Source organism: Solanum pennellii, chromosome 5, assembly GCF_001406875.1.
Source record: "Solanum pennellii chromosome 5, SPENNV200".
NCBI classification, from domain to species: Eukaryota; Viridiplantae; Streptophyta; class Magnoliopsida; order Solanales; family Solanaceae; genus Solanum; species Solanum pennellii.
Genome location: NC_028641.1, coordinates 71,198,763 through 71,225,629, shown reverse-complemented (window position 1 = coordinate 71,225,629; position 26,867 = coordinate 71,198,763). Strand labels below are relative to the sequence as shown.

Below are 26,867 nucleotides of genomic sequence, written 5' to 3'. Positions count from 1 at the left end.
TATATTTATAAAAAAAATATATAATATAATTTCTTAGATTAAATCTATAAATTTAAAATATTAAGGACCAAAATAATTTAATTCGCATATCAAATCGCATAGTGTCAACGCTGAAAATTCTTCCAAGCAGAGAAATTAATTATTCACCTAATTAAGGGTGAATAGAGTTTGGACATAATTTGATCTAGAATTGATCTAGTGGTACTACTCTATATGTAATCATTCAAGAAAGTAACTAATTAAGGACTTATAACCAAGTATTGAATCAGATTATCAAAATATTAACTTAGAAAATTGAATGATTAATTATATAACTACAACCAAATGAAATGTGAAAATTGATGATTAATTATTAAGTACTAAATTTCAAGACAAATTTACTCTAGTAAACTAAGTTTATTAAAATAAACAAATTAATGCCACAAAAAGACATTTTTAAAGTCCACTTGAATGATTATCATTTAAACAAATTTGATTACAATATATTCACATAAATAAATCTAATATTCAAAATCATTAAAAAAAAACTAGTGTTATAAAATTAGAAGATCTCTGAAATTACCCAAAAAAGTTAAAATAGCAATAGAGACCTTTCAAAGTCAAGTTTGAGTATTCTTACTTTTTTTTTCCCTTTCACCTCTCTCTATATAAATTACATTTAACTTGTGAGTTACATTTTATTTTTATTTATAGGTAAGAAAAGAGATGAAGAAGGAATTGTTGAATTCTTTTTGGAATAAAAGTAATAATATTATATCAATTGTGGGAGCAAAATGGAAATATTTGAAGAGAGTTACAACAACAACTTATGTGACAATGTTGCTATTCTTATTTCTCACCATCACAGTTTCATCCTTGTCCTTTGTTGGATGGATTGATCTTGTAAGTCTTTTTTTTTTTCTCTTTTTGTATTATCAGATCGCTTATAAGATAATTTATATATATATATATATCACAAATTAAAATTCACTGATAAGTTAATCGATGAATCAAAAGGACATATATTGAATTAATTCAATCAGAATAGTGAAATGAAAGACGGAAAAAAAAGAGAAGAAATTATACTTCTTTTTGAATTTCGATTAGTTTCTAGATGGTCTAAACTCTAAAATATCATGGATAAATAGAATTGATCAAGCAGGGATAGAGCTAGATAGAGTCAAGTGATATTCATCTAAACACCCTTCCGCAGAAAATTATTATATTTTTATAATGTTAAAATTATTAGGTGAAATTTTGATGCTCCCCCTTCATTTAGTTTTTGTTGTCACTTCCCAAGAACATACAGTAGATGAAAACTTATATATTAGCAATTTTCTTACTTGTTCACTATGTATTTTGTGCTGTTTTAAAAAATATATATATTAATTGAATATTTATTTTACCAAATTGCCTCTATTTACTAGATTTTAGAAATGTAAATTTGATTACAAATTGTAGTAGTCAAACCAATAAGCTTGAGAAATTAACGGTTACTTGACAATGTATTCTATGCTCTTTTTAAAAAAAATATTAATTAAATATTTATTTGACCAGATTGCCTCTATTTACTACATTTTAGAAATCTAAATTTGACTACAAATTATAGTAGTCAAACCAATAAGTTTGAGAAATTAATGGTTATTTAACAATAGAGATAAAGTCAAGAAAAGTGATTAAATCTATTTTTTTTATTAAATTGCACAAATAAAACAATAAAAATTTATTTTTATCATATTTAACAAGTAAAATAAAAATGAATTTGAGAATAAATAATTATTTCACCCAAAATTAAAAACTATAAAAACATTGGTCGAAACATGTAGAACCAAAAAATAAATAAATTGGTCTAAATAGTTGCATAAGAGGAAGACTTATTGTACATGTAAAAAGTATGGAATGTGGAGGTATTACCAAAGCTTAAATTTTTCACTAAATTTTATTTTGATATCAAAATATTGTTAGTTTTGAGTGAGCACCTGAACACGTAATAAAATATTCCTATGAGATACTTTTCAATCAAAATTTGGAATTTTTTTTATGTATGTTCTCAAGCATAGTCTATATTAGATAAATTAACTATATTTTTCGTCTTCAATTAATTTACTTATTTTGATTAAAAATTTGTGCAGGCAAAGTACTCCGTACATTTAAAAAAGAAAGCGGAGATCATGGTCCCTAATCTCTTTTTTATCGAGCCTTATAAAAAAGTAGAAAGTCAATCTATGAAACCTCAAATTCTTGAATATCCATTGGATTGTAATGCATGGAACAAAAATAATACATGTCCATCAACTTATCCAAAGTCCTATAAACCCTTAAACCCTAACAACTCAACATGTCCTGAATATTTTAGATGGATTCATGAAGATTTAAGGCATTGGAAGAAAACCGGAATTACTCGAGAAATGCTCGAAAAATCGAAAAAATATGCACATTTTAGGTTAATAATTTTGGACGGGAAGATTTATATTGAACGCTACGCGAAATACTCGATAGAAACTAGACATTTGTTCACGATGTATGGTATTGTACAACTCCTAAGGTTTTATCCCGGAAAATTGCCTAATTTGGAGATCATGTTTGATACCGATGACCGGCCGGTTATCCCGGAGAGGAAATTCCGGCGACCTGATTCCGGTCCACCGCCGTTGTTCCGGTACTGTTCAGATTGGCAGAGCTTGGATATTGTTTTCCCAGATTGGTCATTTTGGGGCTGGTAATATCAATCATTTCGCATGCCTTAAATATATATTTTTTATGATGATAATGTCTGAGCCAGCTTTCGATTTTGATAATAATTAAATTGCATTTCATTATATTTTATTGAGATAGAATTTTCTTATTTATATATCAAAGGTCAAGAAAATAAACCTTCTTAAAATTAATTTGGGATCTTCTTTATATACATCTATGTTTTTTTTAAAAAATAAATTAAAAGATTATAAATCCTTTATGAGTTCTAATCTATTTATTTCTTTAGTTTTTTGTCATGAAAATCCTTATCAGGATTTTTTAGTATTTTATTCTAATTTTTACAAGTCATGTAAACTTAAATATTTTATAAAAATATAAATAAGTCATATTTGTTACAATAATTTATAGAGTCAAAAGTCTATTTTCATCCTTAATATAATATCTGATCATGTATCGCACAAGATTTGCCTAATACACTTGATATCTTTAGTATGATTCACACCTTACAGTTTGTTATATTGAAATGAGATTTACTTTGTATACATTTAAAAAATAGCAACCGCGATCTGAAATATGATTGTGATTTTGATAATTTTGATTGTTTATAGGGGAGAGACAAATATAAGGCCATGGAGAAGTATGTTAAAGAATATAAAAGAAGGGAATAAGAGAAGTAAATGGAAAGATAGGATACCCTTTGCTTATTGGAGGGGAAATCCACTTGTTTCTCATGTTAGAAAAGACCTTACCAAGTGTAATGTTACTGACAAACAAAATTGGGATACTCTATTATATACTCAGGTATATTTCCTTGACTTTCTAGATCATATCTTTCCACTGATTTTCGATATTTATTTTGAGATTTCGACTAATTTGAATTTGTATTACCAATTAAATTTCAAAGAGTTTTTGATTAGGGATTGTGGGATCCTATCTACAACCCTAATGGTACTTTTTAGGTGATGTTATAGTGCCATATGTGTTTGACATGTTTAAAATTTGAAAAATGAAATTTTTCAAAAATAAAAAATGTGTCACATAATTTTCTTTGTTTTTTTGACTTGGGTTTGATATTTATTTTATGGGATTTCAATTAATTTAAATTTATATTATAATTCAAATTTCGAGAGTTTTTAGTTGGGGTTGTGGGATCCTATCCACAACCCTAATGGTACTTTTTAGGTGATGTTATAGTGTCATATTGTGTTTGACATGTTTAAAATTTGAAAAATGAAATTTTCCAAAAATAAAAAATGTATCACATAATTTTCTTTGTTTTTTTTTATTTGGGTTTGATATTTATTTTATGGGGTTTCAATTAATTTAAATTTGTATTACGATTCAAATTTTTAGAATTTTTAGTCAGGGTTTGTGGTATCCTGTCCAAAACCCTAATGGTACTTTTTAGGTGATGTTATAGTGCCACATTATGTTTTACATGTTCAAAATTTGAAAAACGGAATTTTTCAAAAATAAAAATGCTTCACATAATTTTTTTTTCTGTTCTTTTCTTTTGGCTTTTTTACTTGTGTTTGATATTTATTTTATGGGATTTCAATTAATTTGAATTGTGTTACGATTCAAATTATTCAAGACTTTTGATAAAGGATGAGAGATGTATTTTCTAGGTGATGTTAATTATAGTGCCACATTGTGTTTGAGTACATGATCAAAATTTGAAAAACAATTTTTTTTCTCTAATTATAGTTTTTCAGATTTAAAATATATTTATTATTAGGAAAACTTATGATGTATTTTACTTATTATATAAGCATCTTTTTAAATAGCATTTCTTTTTGTGAAAACAAATTGAGTAGATCTATCTAGCCATTAATTATCATACATATAGTTTTACCAATTGACATGATTAAATTAATTTATTTCTTAGCCTATTACATAATAACATAATCTTTTTATCTTCTTTTTTTTTTTCAAATGACAATCCTAGGATTGGAAAAATCAATCCAAAATAGGGTACAAGGAATCAAATATTGAAGACCAATGCACACACAGGTTAGTATATATATATATATATATACTACTATAATATAATATTCCAAATTAAAGATTTTCAATTTTCTTGTATTAATTACTAATTATTATAATTTGAAAATTGTTATTATATTATATAGATACAAAATATATGTTGAAGGATGGGCATGGTCAGTTAGTGAGAAATACATATTTGCATGTGATTCCCCAACATTATACATAGAGTCTCACTTCTATGATTTCTTCATAAGAGGAATGATCCCACAACAACATTATTGGCCTATTAGTGATAATGACAAGTGTAAATCTCTCAAATTTGCTGTTCAATGGGGAAACAATCACACTCACAAGGTACATGACTATGTTTTCAATTTTTTTTCATGATTATAACGTTTAATTTCATATATGAATTTTGAAATCTCATTTAAGTGGATATCTCGAGCGTGGAAAATTTTAATGTTCCTATCATTATGAACTAGAATCAGGATGAGTCTTGTTATGATGTCATAAAAAAAAAATTATAGCCTAAGCCCTAACTATCCCTAGAAGTTAGGTCAAGAACCGATTGTCCAAGTCACTCATCCATAATTGACTGATATTTAGTGTTTGATTAGACACGAAATTCAAAGGAAAAAAAGAGAGATTTTTTATGCATATGATTTCAAACAAGTCATGTACATTTGTTTGAAGTTTAAAGTTAAATCATTTCTAAATAAGCAAATGTCAAAAATAAAAGTGTGCTATATAAATTGAGACGGATAAAGTATATGCCATTTCTTTAGTTTGACAAACCTTGTTGTGAATTTGCTGAGAATTTTCAGGCAGAAGCAATAGGAAAGGCAGGAAGTGAATTCATTCATGAAGATATGAAGATGGAGCGCGTTTTCGATTACATTTACCATCTATTGAATGAATATGCAAAGTTACAAAGATTTGATCCAATTGTTCCTCAAAGTGCTACTGAAATATGTTCAGAATCATTGGCATGTCCATTAGATGGTTTATGGAGAAAGTTCATGGAAGAAGGTTTAGAGAAATCTCCAAGTTATAGTGATCCTTGTATACTTCCACCACCTTATGATCCTCAACAACTTAAGACATTTGTTGAACAAAAAGTTAATGCAACAAAGCAAGTGAGGTCATGGGAGAGTGAGTATTGGTCTAGTTTAAACAAGAAGCAATAGGGTGCCCTTTTTGTTATGTTAGTCAATTTGCTTATTGTATCCCTTATGTACTATCTTGATTTTGGTGATTTTGTTTACAAAATGATATCTCCTTCAAGACTTCTTTTTCTTGTGATAGACAATATATTATTACGTTACGTAGTTCAATATATGTTATATCTAGGGAAAAACATTATATAATGGTGGTAGGTATCCTATTGAATTAGTCGAGGAAGCTAGCTCAAATACTACATTCATTAAAAAATATTATATATAATGTATCATTCTTGTATAGATGTGTATAATAGTGTATGAAATGTGTTTATACACAAATATGGGCTAAACCATGTAACGAGCTCAAAATATGGACTATATGTGGTGTAAGTATTTTCTCCCATTAATTAGACATGGAGGCAATTTCCCTTCTTTTTTTTTTCCCCTCCTTTAGGCATTAGGCTTTGAACCCACTTGTCTTGATATGACTATTTTGCGGTAAAACTCGCTCTCTAAGAAATTCTTTTATTTCCCAATATTCGAACTCTAAACCTCTAGTATATGCTCTAACCCAACCTTTGGGGTCTCACGAGTTAGTCCATTCAGCTTTAGCCCAAAAAGTGCTTCAACAAGATACCTATTTAACAAGGAATCAGAGTAGGGTCCATCTCACCCAATGTTGGGGTTCAAAAAATAAAAAATTGTTCACACACCAGATGCTAAGCACATCGCGTGAGGTGGGTGTTAAAAGCAAATAGTCCCGCATTGGTAGTTAATGAGATGAGTGGACTCCTTATATGGCTTGGGCAATCCTCCTCCCGTTGAGATAGCTTTGGGGGTTTGAGTTAGTTAATGGGGCCCAAGGCCTAATTTAACAATTCTGAACTTGGCCTTATATGACTCCTAACATCCCGACCAGGGGTGGACTTAGAGGTTAACTTAGTGGTTGAAGGGTTCATACCTCAAATCTTAAGCACTACTTTTTTCTCGAACCCCCTTAATGGAAATTCTGGATCCGCCACTAATCCCAACCTAGAATTTACCTAAGTCAAGTTTCACAATGAACCTCCTTTTGAGTTCAATCAAATCAGCACTGTTTAAAACTCTGCCTATCAGAGAGTGAGAAACAGAGTCCATGGGTAAATATCAAAATAAATGATCTTCTCATAAACAGAGAAAAAAGTTGTTAATTGAGCTTCAATATTTATTTAAGAACACAAATACTACTTGTAATTTGACTGTTAATTAGTCACTATAGTGCTTCAACAAGTTACATAACCATGATTAATATAATAAATGTTTTTTTGGTGTTGAGTAAATATAATAAAGTTAGACAAACCATTAATACAATTTCAAATTCTGGATCTACCTCTGCATCTATTCATCGAACCAAGTTATGTCCAACTCACCCCATTCGTTTATAGGCACACGTAAGGCTCTCCAAACGCCTTGTGAAGCGATAACAAGGTTGTTTTGACATGGTGGTTGATAATCATGTTTCTCATCACAACCCATAGTTGAATCACATTCATCCACAACCATGGCATTTACGCTTCTTCCATTACCATTTATCGTTATGTTTCTTAGACATCTCCCTCCTCCATTGTACCAACCCGTTGAAAGAGCTACAACATGTGTATCATCAGAATGATACTTGTTATCACATTTTGATGGTCCGTCTCCGTCTCCATCTCCACCCTTTTCGAAACTATTCAATGTGAGAATTGCTTTGGTCTTGCTAGACACTTGAGGTGAACATTTGTAAGTAGTGTATATTTTGTCTTTGATGCAACATATGTCATCTTCTTCTATGTTACAATGCCCGTTGAGTGGCTTTTTTGCCTTAATCTTGCTACTGGGCATGCAAATTTGCAATCTTGACTCTGAAAAACTACAAATAGTTGAAAGAATTAGCAACACAATAAGAGATTTAGTACACAATCTAATGTTCTTCATGATCAAATTTTCTCTTAATTAGAAAATGTTTTGTTTTTGGTAGTATTTGGGAGATGGTTTATTAGTCTATATAAAGTTTGATTACATAAAACTCCAACCTTGTGTTCAAATATCCCATTTATTCCTCTAAGCTTGTTGTATATATACTCTCAGCGTTCCCTTTTACTTGTCACAATTTTCTTTCTCATAATCAAATTTTGACTTGACTAAAAACATAATTTTTAGTACTTTCTGTATAGTTTTTGAATATCCAATTTTTTTATAATATAATCTAATTTAGCTTTGACAGTTAGTCAAATTGACTCTTGAAAAGTGCGATATAACAATTAAAAAGGAACGGAGGGGAGTGAGTATATGTTAAACAAAATGGCCCTTATAAAATTGATGTCTTCATCAATATAACTTTGTTTTGTGTTGTAGCCGTACAAATATTCCTATTGGCATATGAAATTTTTACATGACAACAAAATTTGATCCAAAAACAAATTTGGAAACATTGATAGTCTCAATCAGCTTAACTAAGACACCACGCTATTAAAATTTCCACCAATAAGCATATTTAACAAAAAAATTGTTGAATCTGCATTCAACCAATTAAACTGTACCTATATAGGGAAGAAGATAAAGATGTGAGACAAGGGCATATTTTTTTCCTTTTTTAAAATTAGTTGGATCGAGAGTTACATTTAGAGTCTTTTTTACGTTTTAATGATGATGGTATTAGGTCAGCTTGCACAACGTTGATTATTTCTTTTGATGCCTACTATCTCTCACGAGCACATTTATCTGAGGAAAATAGTGAAGGAACAAGATTTTGTACAAGGAGGACTATATATTTTCATAAAAGATATGAAAATGTTAAAGTAGGGATTCAAGCTTGTGACCTAAAACAATTTTTGGACCAGCTTGATAACTATATCTGAATTTTTTATGTCAATCAAATATTAATACTTTATATGTACTAAATTTTTATTTTATTTTTTGTTCTATTTGCAAAGTATAATTTTTCGATGATAGGGATTTATTTGAACTCTTTTTCTCTTGTTATATTAGTTTTGCCGCACTAAAGAGGCTTACGTAGATAGAAAGAATTCACCTAGTATTTTTTTTCTTTTTTCTCTATTGGTATTTGAACTTGAGACCTTATGATTGTTGTTTCTCCTCATTGATCACTAGGTCACACACCGTTGAATATGAGTACATTTCTAGTGCTTATTGAACTTGAATAGGGAGGTAAATATGTTCATACAATAACATGAGAAATTTTATTTTCATGTCTAATTTTGTGGCATTTGCATAGGCAAATTTTAACATGTAATAGCATTATTACTAGCTACATTTTGTCTATGTATATGTAGGCTACTAATATGATGATCTTGTAACAATTTTGAACCTCAACGTTCGAGTACTAAAACAAAGGTACTCAGTTAGCATAATAGGTCAATTGAGCAAGAAAGGTAAAAGCAGTATGAAAAAATAGAATCTAGACACAAACATATCAAAGCAGATACGAAAGAAAACACACAGTGTATCAATAGTAAATCTAAAGTATAGATAAACTAAATCTAACTGGCCCCTATAAGTCTATAAAGTACAATCATGCACAAGTTTAAATAAGACCCGAACGGATCCCATAAGTCCAACTAGTACACAGAATAGCTAAATCTACTGAGAGTGAAGTACTATGAATCCAAACCCAAGAAGTGGAAGTCGGGCTCCTAGCCCTAGTAACTAAACACCCAATTAGCCCGTCTACTCCCAGCCGAGCTAGTAAGAGTGACCCGGATGTTCATTTGAAATTTATACCTTTTACATTGCCCTCTGTTATCAATAGACTCTGTTTCTCATTCTCTATTAGCAATGAAAAATTTAAAGAAATCAAAAAGTAGATTACTTTAGCTTACCGATTTTAATTATGTTTTCCTATTTCATTGTAGCAGATATAGCAGTAAGGGAGGTTATTCCTCGACCTTCTCATTTCAGTAGTAGTAGGAAGTTTTTTTCTTGTTATTAGGTGGTTGGCGTTAATCCACAAATATTGCATTTGAAGTAATTTGTATTCAATTATTGAGTACTTTGACTCGAGAGATTGAAGGGTCTCTCTTAACAAATCAACATTACAGGTCGTAAGAGGAAAACATCTGATTTCATCTTACAACGTCTCATAACTAGATCCATATCAGGGGACGGACTTTTATTTACTTAGTTCTATAACCTTAATTCATATGTAGATCATGTTCATTAATCAGACCAGAATATATCAAGTTCTCCCCATTGCTTCTTAGGTACTCCTAATGCCTTCCAAACAGCTTTGGACGCGTCAACAATGTTGTTAGCACAGGGTGGTTGATAGTCATGAACATCGTCACATCCCATTGTGGAATCACACTCATCGACAACCATAGCATTCGTTTTCCTACCGTTCCCATAAATTGTTATGTTCTGCATACACCTCTTTTCGCCACTGAACCAACCTGTTGAGAGTGCAACCACCGGTGTGTTATCTGAATGGTACTTGTTGTCACATTCGGATTTTCCACCACCATCACCGCCTTTTTGGAAACTGTTGATAGTTAGAACTGCTTTCGTCTTGCCTGAAATGGAAGGCGAGCACTTGTAAGTTGTGTACGACTTTCCAGGCTTGCAACATTCTGACTGATAGCCTATTTTGCATTTCCCTGGTGGTGGTTTTATGCCTTCAATCTTCCCACTAGGGTTGCACGACGAAGGTTGTGCTATGGCACATGAAATTAGTGTGAGGATGATGAGAATGGAAACTTTTGGACTAGTGTTCATCTTCATTTTTTATGTCTTTGTTTGAGTTGTGTTTGGTGAGTGTTAATAAAAGACCGTTAGACGTTCTGTCTAGTGGTATAATTTATGTTGGTGAGAACTATTTATAGTGTGACAAATGTTGGTGTATGGATAAATTATTAATGGTTAATTCGTGATCTCCCAAGAGAATTTTTAACTTGTTTTATTGAAGATGCTTGGTTTTTATCTAACAAGGTAACAACAAAGTTGAATTTGTGTTGGGGTTATTTTTGGCTACAAGACATAAACAAGGCACTCAAATTTGTTCTCTAGTAAGTAAACACTCTGATTACACATCTATACACGTTAACTCGTCTCTACTGTATAAGTCGATGAACACTCTAACTTACCAAATAATCATCTAGACATCTCTAAAATTTGTGTGTTATGTCAGCATCGACTATCCACGAGAAGTCTGCGGACGAGAGCACAAAGACAAATGCCTTGGGGCAACTTAGTTAACATGATGGAGACTAGATTTTGTTGTCTTTTTGTCATGAGAAAAGTCATGCATATAGGAATCTTTGTAACGGCCGCACAAGAGAAGTTATAATCTTTTAACAAAATGATGGAGATATCGATTTTATCACATTCACTCTTGATTAATTTTACTGTTACACATTAAGTTTTTTTGTTTCTTGTAGATTACATTGATTATGTAGTTGTATGTCGTTACGGTTTAGCAAAATTCAAAATGTACAACATAATCTTAACCCCTAAAAATTAGTATTAATATTTTATAACTTGTGTTAGATTTGAAATTATTCATTTTATTTAATCTAACATAATTTTTTTGTTTTCTTCCCTTTTATAGGTAAAGTACCACATTGGTAATAGAAGGTGAATCCAAACTTAATGTACAATACAAAATGCATCACTAATACAGAAGATAAACCTACGCAGCCACGCAGTGAGCACAAAGCGAACTATTCTTTCGCCTTTTACTAAAGAATACCGTGTGTGCGTTGCATTTAGTGGCATACACCAATTTTTGGAGGAGTTCTCATTTCTTGAGAGCCCCCTACAATTCTAGTTTTAACTTTTTATAAATAACCCAATGCAAGGGAATTGTGGTAAAACCGTAACTTCGAATTTTAAAAAGAAGCAAAGATAATACACATATTTAGACTCAATAGTTTTAGTTTTGGTTACTGTCAATATATACAATGAGGTAGGTATAGACAGATCTCTTTATACATTAGGAGTTTTTCAGTATTTCGTTGGTCAATATACAATAAGGTATTACGAAACTTCCATAATGAAGTATATACAAGAAACTAGCGAATCACAATAATTGAATGAATTGTAGCCATGTAATACGTTTTTCTTAAACTATGGCTAGTACCGGACCGATGCCCATGGCTTCAAAAATGAATTGAAAATAATATCGTGCTTGATCTGATCGTTGTGCCAAGGGCTGGTGGTGCCTTGAGCAGCTCTTAGTTCCGTTTGCCGCCCTGTGTTTTATTAGTAGGACAAACCGCTTTCATTTTCAACAATCTAATGCCACACCAACCCTTTAAAAAGTAGGCAGTTCGTATCTTTCTATGACCCCAAAGAAGTAGGAGGATAGGCAGAGCAAGATAAGGCTAAATATTTGCTGCATAATTTTTCATTTGAAAAGTTATTCAAAACATGTTTACGACTTGCGAGTAACAAACTAAAATTAACAAGTGGAGTAAAAATTCTTGGTGACTTGGCATTGGGCTTTAAATGATTGGATGTGGTTGGAATTTGACGAAACAATAATTTTATTCAGTACTCTAGTTGCTTTTTGCTTGTCAAATTTTGACGATGCATTCATTAATTATATAATGACCTGTAAAGTGACTATCATTTTACCCAAATTGAACCATAAACACCTCTATATCTAAGATAGAAGAAGAAAAACTAAGGTTCATTTCCTGGGTACAAGTTTTGACTTCTATATCCAGGGGCCTATGTGTAAGCTAAAATAATTTATGATTGTGTCCTTCAGCTTTCACTAATTATTACTTAAAATTCAACATTTTTTTCCACTTTTCAAAAATGGACAACTAAGTTAAATAAACATTTCTTTCTCCTGTCAAAACCATTGTCCATTATTTGGCAAATTTTCTCTCTTCTTTGCAACACACAACCAGATTACAAATGTCAAATCAAGTATTTTTTTAGCTTTTTGTGTAAATGAGGCAAACCTCATTAACTCTTCATCCCAAAAGGAGACCCTTTTCCATATGAAATAAAAACTCGAGTTATTCCTCTCTTAGCTTTTGGCTCAACTACGTTCCTTCAACTGCAAGTCTATCGGTCTCAGACGTATCTTGGATGATTAGTTCAACTGATGATGGATGCCATTGAAATGGCAAGTCTTTTGTCGAATTGACAACTCCTGCTGCAACACTACTGTTCCTTGGAGACGAGATTAATCCGTGCAGCAAACTCATCAATTCCAGCTTTATTTTGCTGTTTTTTACTCCTAAGCACTGAAACCTGTAGAAGATCACAATGATAACTACATTGATGGTCGAAGTTAATGTTGAGTGATAACTCGTGCAGTGACATTTTGCAGCAGCAGCAGCAGTCAAAAATAGTATGTTAAAGAACAGAATCAGCACAAGTTGTGTGAGATCTGCAATATTGAAAGCCTTCTCCTCAGCATATCAACACAAAAGCTAGATTTAAGCAATGGCTATTATTCCTTTTAACTAATCAATTATAACGATTTATATGCAAATCATTATATGATAAGCGAACAAACAGGTATATTATCATCTTTGAATCTCATTACCAAGTTTAAGGCTCGAGCTTTAGTTCTCTAGGTTCAATTGATTAAGCTCCAAGATTGGCAGCTGGTCTTATTACTAACGAATTTTGATAAAAGCCAAAGTATTGTATAACTCAAAAAAGTATATATGAATAATTAATCTCTCGTGTTTTCCAACTATTAAGCAGATATTTGTCTAATGGATGGGATTCTCCTAAAAATGAAACAAGAATATGAACAATGACAAAGTAAATAAGTTATCAATATTTTCGGTGATCAACTTTGACCATAAGCCAACTTCCTCCTAATTAATCTTATTTGTCATTAAAGCAACATTGTCCATTGTCATGCAGATGCTCCTGCCTTTACTCCCCTCCCAAACACACACACACAGAGAAAGAAAGATAGATAGAGAGAATTATTTAACTTGAGGTACCATCAGTTTAAACACAGAAATCATCGTATGTTGCATAAAACGTGAGAAAATGCAGACATATGATACCTTGGGCATATCCATAGAGCTGCCAAAATAACCTATTCCAAAGGACGAGGAAGAATATACAGCTGCAATCTCAACAGCTTCCAGCCTAGCCAAACTGCCCCCAACCTATGGACAATGGATTGCCAGCCAATGTGGAAGTTCCTTTATTTTCTTCCCTTAAAGATAAAAAGCATGAGAAAAGAGAAAGATAAGGGAACACTGGAACAGTCTTACCAGTCTTGGAGGCTCTGCTTGAACTAGAAGGAATCCAGCACTTCGGTCAACACTGCATTGGCTATTTTCTTGAATAGTCTGCAAAACCTTTTTACAGGCAGAAGATGGACCAGCTTGAGACCTGCAGAAGGAAACATGCAAGTACAAAATTTCAAGCGCAAAAAGCGAGATGGAATATATGTTTGTTCAAGTTCACAAATTTAACAATCAACACTAATTTTCAGTAAAATTCATGGATTTTGCAGGTAAAATTTTGTCCACGATATAGGACTTCAACCACCATATTGTCAATAACTAATAATAAGGAGAAAAGGTAACGAGGACAAACGGGAAAGCAGGTATCTCAGAGACATGGAAAGCATACAGTGATGATGAGATACAGCATTCCCGAGCAGCAAATCCTTTCATTAGGTACTCTCCAGCACCACTGACACAGCATCCCACTATAAATGGAGCTCCAAAAGGTCCCCTTGACGATGCCCAACAACCGGAACCATACATTGCTGCTAGACCTACACGCCCACTTACCTGTTATAAGTTTAAAGATTGAAATAAGCAATCCAAAGAACTTATCAACTCAATATAAGAAAGAAGAAAAGACCTCTGCTCTTGCAAATACAATAAAATTTGGAACAAGGGAAAGTTTCACAAAAATTAGAAGGCAAAAGAAAATAATAGACAGTGAAAGCAAGAAAACTGTACACTCCAAGAAGATTGTACGAATAGTGCAAGGAAAAGAGAAACCAAAGGTCAACCAGAAGCAAACATCTTGGACGAAACCAACACTGTGATGCAACTTCTGCTTCCTTCAATAATATATTAGTTTTTCAATATTCAGTTAAATGGTGCTTTAAAGACAGTATTATATAAGCCTTTCAAGCTGTCCATTATGAGCAGAGAATCAAGTGGAGGAAAAGGATATGCAGAAGAACTATGAAGAAGAAATGAGAGGAGGGTAAGAGAAAACGATCATTTAATGGATGAACATGATAAGGCCAACTAGTCATATCGAACCAAAAGGAAGAATTCAGGCCACAAACAATTGGCATTGTAAAGTTTCTCAATATCCAGCGAAATCATAAGGCTAATTATACACAATAATATCTAAACAATACTGAGAAGTTTAATAGAAGCAGCGGAAGTATACAAGATGGGAAAATATGTGTATATTATACTTGTTCCAACAGCAATAACTGTAATTTACACACAGTAATACCTTCTAAACAGTACTAAGAAGTTTTAATAGAAGCAGCGGAGATATAGAAGATTGGAAAATATTTGTATTATCTAGATAGAAATAAAGAACTTCAAGGATCTCAGTGTTGTTAGCACTTAGCTTCCACGGCCCTACGTTCACTATCCACCACTGTCAACTCTTATATATATTAATAAGGGTGAACTGTATCTTTCTTCCTCCATTTTTCTAGAGGATACACCAATTAGCTTGAGGGTGGGACATAGTTATGTTGTTTGACCAAAACTTGTGTTTGTTCTTTGATGGAAGTCCTTGGATAGACAAGACCTTTAAAATTCAACATAGTAGGAGAAGAGACTGCCTGAAAATGTTAATCAACAGACAATTCTGTCTTGTTAGAATTACCAAGAAATCAATAGGGATAGCTGGTTCTTTCCCAAAAGGCATGTGCATTGACAAATGCAACACCCCTTTTCAAGAATTGCAGTTGTGTCAATAACGAACTTCAACTTATATTATGACAGAATGAGAATTTTCTACTTTCCAGGTCCAAACAACAGTGTCAGCCATATTCAGGCTCTAATTATAACTTACGATAATCTTACTGATTAAAGAACTGAGGATAATCTTGAATTCATAATCTTCATCACATAAATTTAAAGCCTGAATTCAGGACAACCACCACCAATTGAAGTAACTAACACCCAGATAAAACTGCACTAGTCACAATCCTTCAGATTTTGAAACCTTCAAGTGTATTAAATTCATTCACAACATGCACATGTATACAAGAAAAGATCAGAGGTTGGGCAGAGAAACACCTAACGCAAGACCCTCAAATTTATTACACAATTAGACAGAAATTAAAAATCATTTCTAGTTTTATCACCTTCAGTGCTATCCCACCGCTAGAGCTTCCACAAGCCATATGTCCTTTCGAATCGAGACAGATAACCCCAACAGTGTCTGAAATTAAGTCTTCATCTAATGCATTGAGCAAGGAGATTTGGTCACCCACTCCATCTCCCCTGAATTGATCAGATGGTTGGCTCTCTACTTTTAAGAAAAATGCACATGTATGAGACACACATACATAGGGAAGAGGGAGAGGGTAACAAGTAATTAACAATATACTAATATTTTCTCACAATGATAAGTACTGGAAAACCAAGATGAACCAGCCAACAAGAAAATATTGTTAAACAACAAAAACACTAGTGTAGTCCCACAAGTGGCATTTGGGAAGAGCAGTGTGTACGCCAGCAGCCATGCCCCTACCTTGTGAAGTTAGAGAGGTTGTTTACGCTAGACCCTCAGCTCAAGTAAAACATATCAAAAATCAAGTACCGAAAAAGAAAAACAGAAAGTGAAGAAGATAGCTAAAAACAAAATAAGAAGAGAATAGTAGCGACAACAAATAATACGGTAAGGACGCAACAAGGTAATAATAAAATTGAAGAATAAAATAGTAGAAGAGTAATAACAGCAATACTGATAAGGGAACCAGACAACGTTCCACTACCTACTACCTAGATCTTCGACCTCCATATCCTCCTATATAGGGTCATCTCCTCAGTAAGCTGCAGGTGTGCCATGTCTTGTCTAATCACCTCTTCCCAATACTTCTTCAGTTACCTTTACCTCTTCCAATACCCACCATTGTCAACCTCTCACATTTCCTCACTAGGGCATTCATGCCTCTCCTCTTAACAAGCCCGGCCCATCTCAATTTTGCCTCCCTTATCTTGTCCATCAGGGAGGTCACTACCACCTTGTACGAATATCTTCATTCCTAATCATATCTCTCCAAGTATGCCACATCTCCATCACAACATCCTCATTTCTGCTATTTTCATCTTCTGGACATGTGAGTTCTTGATTAGACAACCCACCCTCCCACCACACACACACATACATTATAGATGCCTTGGCAACCACTTTATAGAACTTAACCTTTAAATCTTGGCGGCGGCACATTCTTATCACACAGAACAAGGATCCGAACCTCCATTTCATCGATCTCACTCCAATATGATGTGTAACATCATTGTCAATCTCCTCAATTCCTTGGAATATTGACCCAAAATACATAAAACTTCCTCTCTTGGAGATGACTCAAGTATCAATCCTTACTCCTATATCTGCCACGTGAATTGCGCCACTCAACTTGCACCCGGGTTTGTTTGGGTTGTTGGACAATCATAGATTGTCCCTGGATAAAAAAATTAGTACTGTTTTATCTCTTGTTTAGTTACTAATCATGGCATAACTTATACCAAAATTAGTTATTACTCGAATAAGTGATCCTTGCCATAGAGTGGATTAATAGTACTAGGATTAGTTATCCCAAGATAAAACAATGAAAATGACAAAAATACTCCCGAGGTTCCTCAAACCCTTTTTCTACTAAATAAGGTGGAGATATTTTTTTTTCAAAAAAAAAGACTTCTAAGAAATTATGCAAGACATCTTATTTTTAATACAATAAACCAAGCATCCAATAAGAAAAAATAGCAGAAAAACTAAACTCCACATAACTAACCCAACATAACTAAACTCAACATAACTAATCTCAGCATCACTTGTCTTCAAACCAAACGATCCCTAAGTACTATGTCTTAATCTTGATCAATCTAAAGGCTTTAGACTCCAGGTCTATCTCTAGACCTCCAGCCTATCGTTTATCCGCTGCGTGTCTCGCCGATCAATGTTATATCAACTGCAAATAACATACAACGTGACACTTCCCCTTACTATGTTGTGTCAGTTCATCCATCACCAAGGCAAATAGAAATGAGGTAAGAGTTGATGCTTGGTGTCCATCAAAGTTACCCCTTGAGACCCCAAACACCTCTCTAGCTACTTCCCTAATGCAAGACGCGTCCTTTAAGCCCCATCGCCATCAACTTCTCCCCATCTCCTCAGCTCTGGTAATAGTCAAGCCACCTCATTTGAACCTCTGTAAGAAAATAGTGCTTATGCGGAAGCATTTTATTTTGTGCGAACCTAGTTAACTAAGAACATATATAATAAAGTAAAATGCACATATATATAAATATATATACATGTCCCTGAAGTAAAATAAGTAGCTTGCAGAAGATTCGAGTCGATCCCAATGACAAAAATGCACAATCAGAGGAAATGCATCTCCAGTTAGTTCAGTCTACTGGAGATATCAATTATGTCAAAGATAGTATAGTAACTAACATGGTCGACAAGTAGCCTAATGCACAAGATTACTTTGATGATTCCATAGAGGATATCATTTAGACTCTGCAAACTGTACAGGGGAATATTTCATGTACTGAAAAAATACAACCTTGTATATGAGCACAAAGTAATAGCTTCTAAGGACAATACTTACTAGAGGGTTTAGGATTTGCCTAATGTCCTTTTCAAAAGAACAAATTAAAAAAAGATTCACCTAATGTTAACTAAATGCAAAAAAATGGGATTTGAGACCTCATAATATGAATGTCAGATCATCGGAACTCAAAATAATACTCGTTCCATTTCAGTTTATGTGATTCTTTGTAGTCTGTTGCAAAAAGAATGACACTTCTAAGTATGGAAACACCGTATTCTACACTTAACTTTTTACCTTTAATGAGAAGCTTCTATAACCACATAAATTTTGTGACATGTTAAAGGCCACCAATTTCAAAAGTTTTATAACCACATATATGCTATAGCATATTCTAGACCAAAAATTACAAAAGTCTTCATTTCTATCGTAAAAACTCTGTCCCATTAAAATTATGTCAGATAAATTGGAACATAAGAAGTAATTTTGTCCACTTATCGGCCTTCTCTACATCATGATAAACAGTCCCATTGAGGAAATCCAATAAAAAAAATTAAACATAGGGAATACAGTAGCCTTATCAAAGTCGAAAGACCTTGGGTAACAATATACTACAACTTACCAGATGTTGTATTAGTCTCCTTAGCATTGGTCAACTTTATGTCAGGAGCATCATTTACAGCTTTGGCATCATCAAGCATTGCTTTGTATCTTTTCCATTGGGTTCTTGCCTTCTCAGTAACAAGCGACTGTCTCCATATCACAAATAAATAGTTTACGTCAAGCCAAAATCTAGGAAGAATACTGATCAAAAGAAAATATGATATTTAGATAGACCACCCATCTAGTTTGACTAAAATTCAAGAGATCTCCCTTTTAGCTTAAAAGGAGCTAAGCACTTCCCTCTAATTATATAGATATCTCCCCACTGTCAAAGTGGCATTCCAGTTTCAATTTGGAGCACTGGCAGAAGAATGCCTATGAATATTTTAGCCTTAAAATGCAATTATTGTAAGAAGTTGTTGAGGATCCTGCACCGGTTGCTGATCAGCCTATACTGTGGTGCGTAGAGGGGCAACACCAGATATACAAGGACGCCAAGCTGCTCAATGATAAGGGGGTCATTACTCGAACTCTGACAGTTGAGCGGTGGGTTCTTACAGGGAGTCTACACATTGTCCCTGCTATACATGACCTATTCACCCGCCACCAGCTCGAGTGAATGGCTAGGAGTGTGGCACGCTACAGTGAGGAGTTGGTGCGAGAGTTCTACACCTCTTACGTAGCGACTCTAGGGGTTCTTTGGATAGGCGGTCTAATCCCGTCAAACAGGCACCACTTACATATGTCCGAGTCCGTGCTGCCAGGTGGATATTTCTTTGCCTACCATTCGCCATTTCTTATTCGGTGCAGATACCGATGCCAACAGGGTCCCCCTTACCCCCTAGTTTGACTATAGGTGGAACGTGATTAAGCAAGGTCATTTCCAGCGAAACAAGGATCTGAGAGAGACCACCAAGAGGTGGATTGCCCAGCACATATCCGTAGACCGTGAGGGCGCAGCTGGGTGCTGGACCCCACAGCCTTATCAAGAAGGCCAACCTCACGTTTGCTGCCAAGTTCATCTGGCTTTTGGTCCGCCACCGCCTATTCCCCACAGCTGCTGACAACATACTTGCGTGGGATAGAGCGGTCTTAGTTGCTGCTATGGTCGCCGGGTTCGAGATTGATTTTTCGAGGCTGTTGCTATCTATCATCCATGAGAGGCCTTTTAAGACCTCGACCACTTACCCTTTCCCTTGTATGATTTTTGAGTTGTGCAGGGCTGCTGGAGTGCCCATTTGGCACATAGATTTTCTCCACACTTCTTCCAGGACAGTGGACATTGGTCTCATCAAGGATGACGCCAATGAGGCGGCACCAAATAGAGGGCCCTGAGTGGATGTGCAGCCATTGGGTGAGAACCTCGCAGATATGGTAGAGCAAGCCCAAGGGGCTGATCATGCTGCTTCAGAGCCTACCGACACCACCCCGATCGAGTCTGCCCCGGGCACTAGTGGAGCACCGAGTTCCTCCCGGCCTACGTCAGAGCCTCTCAATGCTTTTTCCCCAAGTTTAGTGTGTGTCTAGGACCTTTTTGTAGTAATTTTAATGTGTTTATCTATGTTTTGCATGAAAATTGTCCAAAACGAAAATGCGAAAGACTGCGCAGAAATCAATGCAGAAGTGACCACCCACGAAGCCATCGACGGCCCGTCGTCTCATCGACGGACCGTAGGTGGTGACCGTCGACTGAAGGTTCGAGCATTTGGAAGCAACTCGGGGAATTCTGACCAAGTGTAGGCTACGGAAGGATCGACGGTCCGTCGACTAATCGACGGACTGTGCTGGCAAGTCGTCGATGTGGTCAGAGACTGCCCCAGTACCCAGTGTTGGAGAAAAGCTAAGTGTGGAACGACGATACACATCGACGGGTCGTAAGTTCATCGACGGACCGTGTTGTTGGTCCGTCGATGGGATCAGAGAAAGTTCGATTTGGAGGCTTGAAGAAGTTGCTAAGTATTGACCGACGGAGGCAGTCGACGGTCCGTCGACGGACCGTCTGTGGAGTCGTCGATTGAAGACGCGTTTTGGGACAAACTTTCCTTATTTTGAACTCCTTTTAATTTAGGACTTTGTTATTATAAATAGGGTAAAATACCTTGTTTTGGGGGTTAGACTTTTTATTATTTTTCATACTTTTGTTATTGAGACTTGACTTTGGAATTTGGGAATTAATTTAAATTTCTGGAATCGATTCTTAAGTGAATTTTGTTATTTCAAGTATAATATCTGGATTTTCTTCAATCTTGTTCAAGTAAGTTCATGATTTATTATTCAACAAATATGAATTGTGATCTTCTAAGCATGGGTAACTAAATCCACAACTAGGGTTGTGGGAACCATGAGTGATTAACAAGGTAAAACTAGCTAAATAACAATTCTAGAATAGATTCTTGCATGTATTGATAATTCTTTCCTTTAGAAGTCTTTTTAACGAGTGCACGCGTTAGAACTTGCCATATTTCTACTTGCCGGACCAAGGAGGTAGTTAATAGGAAAAGAATTATCAACATAGATTTAGTGGACACTATCTAATAGGCTAGTATCGATGGGTGCGAAGTAGTAACTAAGTCATACATCGAATATGATGCTTAATATGAGGTAAAGGTAAGGTTAAGTAACTTAGACAAACGTAGCCGGACCAAGGTACGAGGTGAAATTCTCTAAATGTCAGACCAAGGATTTAGAGATATATAACTTATCACTTTGCATGCAAAACACTAGGAAAGAATTGTTATAACTAGGATTACCGCGTTGTGAACATATGGTGAACACTTATACCCTAGTTTTTCTCACTGCTTGATAAACACCAAATTTTAATCTTGCTACTTGTTTTACTTAGAATTAATTGAACATTTTTGTTTCACAAACCCCCTCCCCCTTTAATTAACTATTTTCGGAAAGGACTTGACTAAATAGACGTAATCGTAGATTAAAGTTAAGTCTAAACCATTTTCCTCGTGGGATCGACCCCAACCTAATAATTGGGTTCTCTACTTGATACAACCGCTTATACTTCTTTAGGGAAGTATGATTTGAGCGTATCAGTTACTCTAGGGTATTGTAATTTAAAGTTAAAAGTATTTTCAACTATATCTAGATGTCACAATGAAAGAAAGAAGACCTTTATTGAATTGGTTGATAAAGGTAAGAGTGTAGATAATATTGAATAGTTGCTTGCCCTCACTAACAAAGGATAATAACCCCTCCCCCTCTTACCTATTTTTACTCGTTTTTTGGATATACCTTGATACAAGGACAACACTTCTGTAGTTATCAAGGGATATTTGAGATGTCTCTTCAAGGGAATATATTACCCTTTATATAGGCGAGAGCCAGAGTTTAGAGTAGAGTAAATTCCAAGAATCCTAACAAAATCCATTTCTTTAACATGGTAGCAGACCAAACAAAGTTCCTAGATTCGAATCTAATCAGCACGGCAGCACCCATTATTAAATACCATTTCCACGTGCTTGGCTCATCAAAAGAAGAATCCGTGTTGAAGATATAATTAAGTAAACAAAAGGGTGCTCTCTCTAATAGCTCAAACTTTTAGATGAGATGTTTTTTTTTTGTTTTGAACCTGGTAACATTTTAAATAAGATGGTCATACACTTCAACATATTCTATTCAATGTAACTACTATTTGTGTATGACACCTAAGTAAAAACAAATATACAGTTAAGATGAGTGTATTCTACCTCGTCAGCCTCTGTCAGAGTTGATGGTAAAACAACACCTTTGGACTTCGCCCATGCACGGGCACCTTCTCCAACTAAAAACCTAGACCGGAGGCCAGAAAAGTTTCATTAGAATATAAAGTTGGAAGAAGAAACAAGTCAAACCAAGAGACAAAGAACTGGACTTCTATTTATGAATAAATTTTGAAAAAGGAAGGAAGCAATGAGTAGAACAAGAGTTGTAAAACAATTTTTCATCATTAATTAGTGTCTGGGTCCCTTGAAATTCAAAAAAAGAAAAAAATCTGAAACCAAAGTAGCCAACCTTGATAAATAAGGTAGAACATCAAACAATTTTTATCATATAAACGAACAATGAGTAATTTACAACAAAGAAGCATCAAATTGAATGACACGTTTCTCACCTATTTAATTATTTTTTCAGTCCACAAAGTTTATTGGACCCACTTACCTTTTTAGCAAAATCCAATTTCTTTGAATTCTTAGACAATTATGTTTTGCCAATAATGTATTCATATTGCCCAAATATAGTAAAAGGATTGATGATATATCAATTGAAGCAATATAGAGTTATTTACAAGACATCTAAAGAAGAGTCAGCATACATTGGAATTATTCGTCCAAGCAGTGAAGAACCAGAAATCTGTTCCTTGGCCAACAAAGCAGCAATCTCAATGGCATTTCTGACACCTGGTAATGGTTAACTTCACAGAAGATGTAGCAAGAGTAAACAAAATTGATGCCACAAGAATTTGAAGTATTAACTCTAAAGCAATAACGACAAACTTTAGAATACATCACCAATGCATGACTCTACTTTCAGCAATAAAGTACATGATAATTGGCTCTGAGAATACCTGGCACTGCACCTACGGCACCAAATGCTCCAGAATCACCATCCATAATACTAGCATCACACTCCACATGACCATCCTCTGTCAAATTTGAACCCCGTCCAGCATTTGTATTTGGATCATCCTGCAAGAATATAACTTCACCTACACTCCATGCTAGAAGGGGATTTTAGGACTTCAAGATGGGACATTTTGTGCAAAAAAATATTTTTTGAGAAGTTATAACAAACTTTAATATGATTTCGACATTTACAAGCTCATATAACAGCAGAACAAACTTGACGCAAGTGACTCATCAAGCATCATCCCCTTTTCACCCCATTGCTTGGTAATTGAATACCTTCTTTTTTTGATAACCATATAATTGAACACCTCCTTCAATCAACTATGGAAAAAATTGCAACTAACTTATATGATATTACATTTCAATACAAGGTAAACTTACAAGTAAATTTTGTTACTTAGGGTGGACAGATTATGGTGGAATGGGCACAACAAAAGGTATACAAAGTAAGTTCAGGGTACAAACTTCTCAACTCGACAGTGGCACAGAACTCCATATGGCCATGGAAACAAATCTGGAGAACCAAAGGACCTTTGAAGGTGGCATGTTTCTCATGGCTGCTAGCAAAAGAAGCTGTCTTGACACATGAAAACCTAAGAAACAGGAACATTGTCTTAGTCATGCACTGTTGTTTATGTGGTGAGGCAGCTGAGACAGTGGGACATTTGTTTTTGCATTGTTGAATCACTGACCAACTATGGAAGATTTTCATTAATCTCAGAGGCATACAATGGACAATGCCTAGCAAGATTGTTGACACTCTATCTAGGTGGGAAAAAGCTGGGAAGGGAGCAAGACACAGGAGCTACTGGAGAACCATACCATCTTGTATATGGTGGACCATCTGGAAGGAGAGAATGCTAGGTGTTTCAAAGAAGGCGTAGAACAGTACAGAAAATCAAACAGATTGTATTTTTCTTTTGTGTTTTTGGTGTACAAGGAACTCCCCCTATAGATGCAGAAAATATCCTAGATGTGTTAGACTCATGCTTTGGGAGTCCTTTGATATATTGCTATACATTGACTTGTTGTAAAGGGGTTTAGCACTACCTAAGTGCTGAGTTATAATACAAATGTTACTTATTCAAAAAAAAAAAAAAGAGTAAATTTTGTTACTACTCTGGTGCCTCTATCCCAAATATTATCCAGCTTTTTTTAGAGCTACTCACAAATTATGTGGTTTTATCAAAAGAGGTACGTTGTAAACTATACAACTAGAAACTTGTATATACACACTTCCTCTTCCAAAAACCAGTTTGTCCTTAATCTATTCTTTAAATATCAAAAGTAACTAGTGCGTCCACATGCACCCGATCTAACTAAAACGGTGCTCTTGTTATCCATTTCAATGTTATCCATTTCAATGATAAAGCAACTTTAAAATAGGACATTCAATTAGATACCAGCGTGCTAATCTTGACACTATTGAAGTTACTTTGAACAGAGGAATAGTTTTTGTGATGGTTTTCCCAAATATCAGGGACATGATCCATATTTCATGGAGGCAATAAACATGCATGTTGAAATCCTAGAAGCCCACTTGCCAAGGAGGCCATCCAAGCAACTCTTTACTATGAAATTGCTTGGAGAGATCAAACAATGGCATAATCTCTCTCTTCCAGGGAAATGTAATACTTTGCTTATTAATGTTGATGCCACCAACCATCCGCAGGGCACCAATATCACGAGACAAATTTCAAAAGAAGAACTTGTAAAAGTTATTTGAGATTCATGGATGACAAATTATGAAAATTGAGAGAACCCCTTATAAATTATAAAAGCTTATTCTCCAATTTACAGAACCAGGATATGACCAAAGACATTACAATCAATGTCGAAACAACTTAAACCTATTTTATGTCAAGTTAGGAACTTTGCACTTGTCTTACCATCCTTTTTTTTTTTAGAATGGTAACGCTAACTTGTCTGACCAACTTTCCACCAGAATTTATTTATCCTACAAGCACCATATTTTATCTAAATTTCTTCACCTCTTAAGAAATTGACCAAAAGGAAACATCACTGTTGTGCATAATTCTTCCAAGTTTCTATAACACAATTATATCACCTTGAGATGTCGATAAGAACACTGTCGAAAACAGAATCCACTATAAGGTTTTCAGGAAAAAAGTATGAAGTAACTGAAGTACCTCCAATACTTGAATTGCTGCTGTTACAGCGTCTATGCATCCACCAGCGCCCTGATATTAAAAACCAGCACAACCACAGTTATATGAAAGAAATTTTAAGTTAGTTGCTTCCGAGCATCTTTTTTTTTACCATGAATTAAAACATCAAAAACATATATAATTGGAATCGATACATCGATCAATTTTCATGCATAACTAACAAGTATGAAGCAATTTATTCATAATTTGAGAGAGACCTTTCGGAGAACGGAAGCGGCAGCGAGACACGCACGTTTCATTGCTGAACGGAGAGCTTTCTCATTCGACGGCGAGTGATATCCAGCGCCGACGTGTACAGCGACGAAGAATGTCGGAGTTGAGAGATTCCGGTCAGTAACCTCAGTGGCCATTACTCTTTTCTCTGCTCGCCGGTGTAGTCAAACCGGAAATTGGAAGAAAAAAGCCTTGAAAATATTATTATCAGAATAGTCCTTAATGTATAGGGGTTAGATCATTTTAGTCCCTTATATCTTGTTTTTCTCTGTTTCTCTTATCTTTCTTCGCAATTTAGAATCATATTTATTTATCGCGCAATTTTTATATACAACAAACATAAAAATCATATTTCTATGTTATAATTATAGTTTATATAATTGCATTTAAAGTTTGATATGGCTATTAAAATGTATATAATAATTTGTTTCGCTATATACATATACAAAAGAATTAATTGTATAATTTGTGTTTGTATAAAACGAGAAAGAGAAAAAAGACAAAAAGAAAATTGGACAGGGAAAGATCTATATTTGTATAATCACAAGTGTATAGGACAAAAATATATGTATTTATATATATAATTTTCTTTCGATTTATACAAACACAAACGAAATTTATACATTTGTGTTTTATATAAAGTGAGAGAGGCAAGTGAGACTGGTGAACGAGATCTGGCAGAGTGGCG

The 26,867-nt window shown here is 34.4% G+C and overlaps 4 protein-coding genes and 1 non-coding gene across 10 annotated transcripts; 2 read left to right on the top strand and 3 right to left on the bottom strand.

Moving 5' to 3' along the window:
• The first annotated feature begins 719 nt into the window (after positions 1-719).
• LOC107020026 (O-glucosyltransferase rumi homolog) lies at positions 720-5,929 on the top strand. Its single transcript, XM_015220369.2, has 6 exons — positions 720-882; positions 2,112-2,698; positions 3,285-3,477; positions 4,625-4,689; positions 4,809-5,019; positions 5,490-5,929. The coding sequence occupies exons 1-6, from the start codon at positions 817-819 to the stop codon at positions 5,850-5,852; spliced, it is 1,485 nt and encodes a 494-aa protein (XP_015075855.2). The 5' UTR covers positions 720-816; the 3' UTR covers positions 5,853-5,929.
• Positions 5,930-7,202: 1,273 nt separating this feature from the next.
• Positions 7,203-7,781, bottom strand: LOC114077206 (putative ripening-related protein 1). Its single transcript, XM_027916891.1, has one exon. The coding sequence runs from the start codon at positions 7,779-7,781 to the stop codon at positions 7,203-7,205; it is 579 nt and encodes a 192-aa protein (XP_027772692.1).
• A 2,241-nt stretch (positions 7,782-10,022) lies between these two features.
• On the bottom strand, positions 10,023-10,583 carry LOC107019721 (putative ripening-related protein 1). Its single transcript, XM_027917375.1, has one exon. The coding sequence runs from the start codon at positions 10,581-10,583 to the stop codon at positions 10,023-10,025; it is 561 nt and encodes a 186-aa protein (XP_027773176.1).
• A 913-nt stretch (positions 10,584-11,496) lies between these two features.
• On the top strand, positions 11,497-11,614 carry LOC114077394. Its single transcript, XR_003578702.1, has one exon. It is a non-coding gene; the product is annotated as a U5 spliceosomal RNA (small nuclear RNA).
• Positions 11,615-12,540: 926 nt separating this feature from the next.
• Positions 12,541-26,414, bottom strand: LOC107018770 (putative threonine aspartase). 6 transcript variants are annotated; one of them, XM_027917370.1, is made up of 11 exons: positions 26,164-26,410; positions 25,928-25,978; positions 23,717-23,837; positions 23,465-23,549; positions 22,860-22,941; positions 19,178-19,304; positions 16,141-16,307; positions 14,385-14,584; positions 14,057-14,177; positions 13,844-13,948; positions 12,541-13,067 (listed from the first exon to the last, which is right to left on the bottom strand). In XM_027917370.1, exons 1-11 carry the CDS (start codon positions 26,314-26,316, stop codon positions 12,978-12,980), a joined length of 1,302 nt encoding a protein of 433 aa, XP_027773171.1. In that variant the 5' UTR covers positions 26,317-26,410; the 3' UTR covers positions 12,541-12,977. The 6 variants fall into 6 exon arrangements, with proteins under 6 accessions (XP_027773171.1, XP_027773172.1, XP_015074821.1 ...); XM_027917371.1 differs by having other exon boundaries at positions 16,141-16,304; positions 26,164-26,408; XM_015219335.2 differs by having other exon boundaries at positions 14,421-14,584; positions 26,164-26,406.
• Positions 26,415-26,867: the final 453 nt, after the last annotated feature.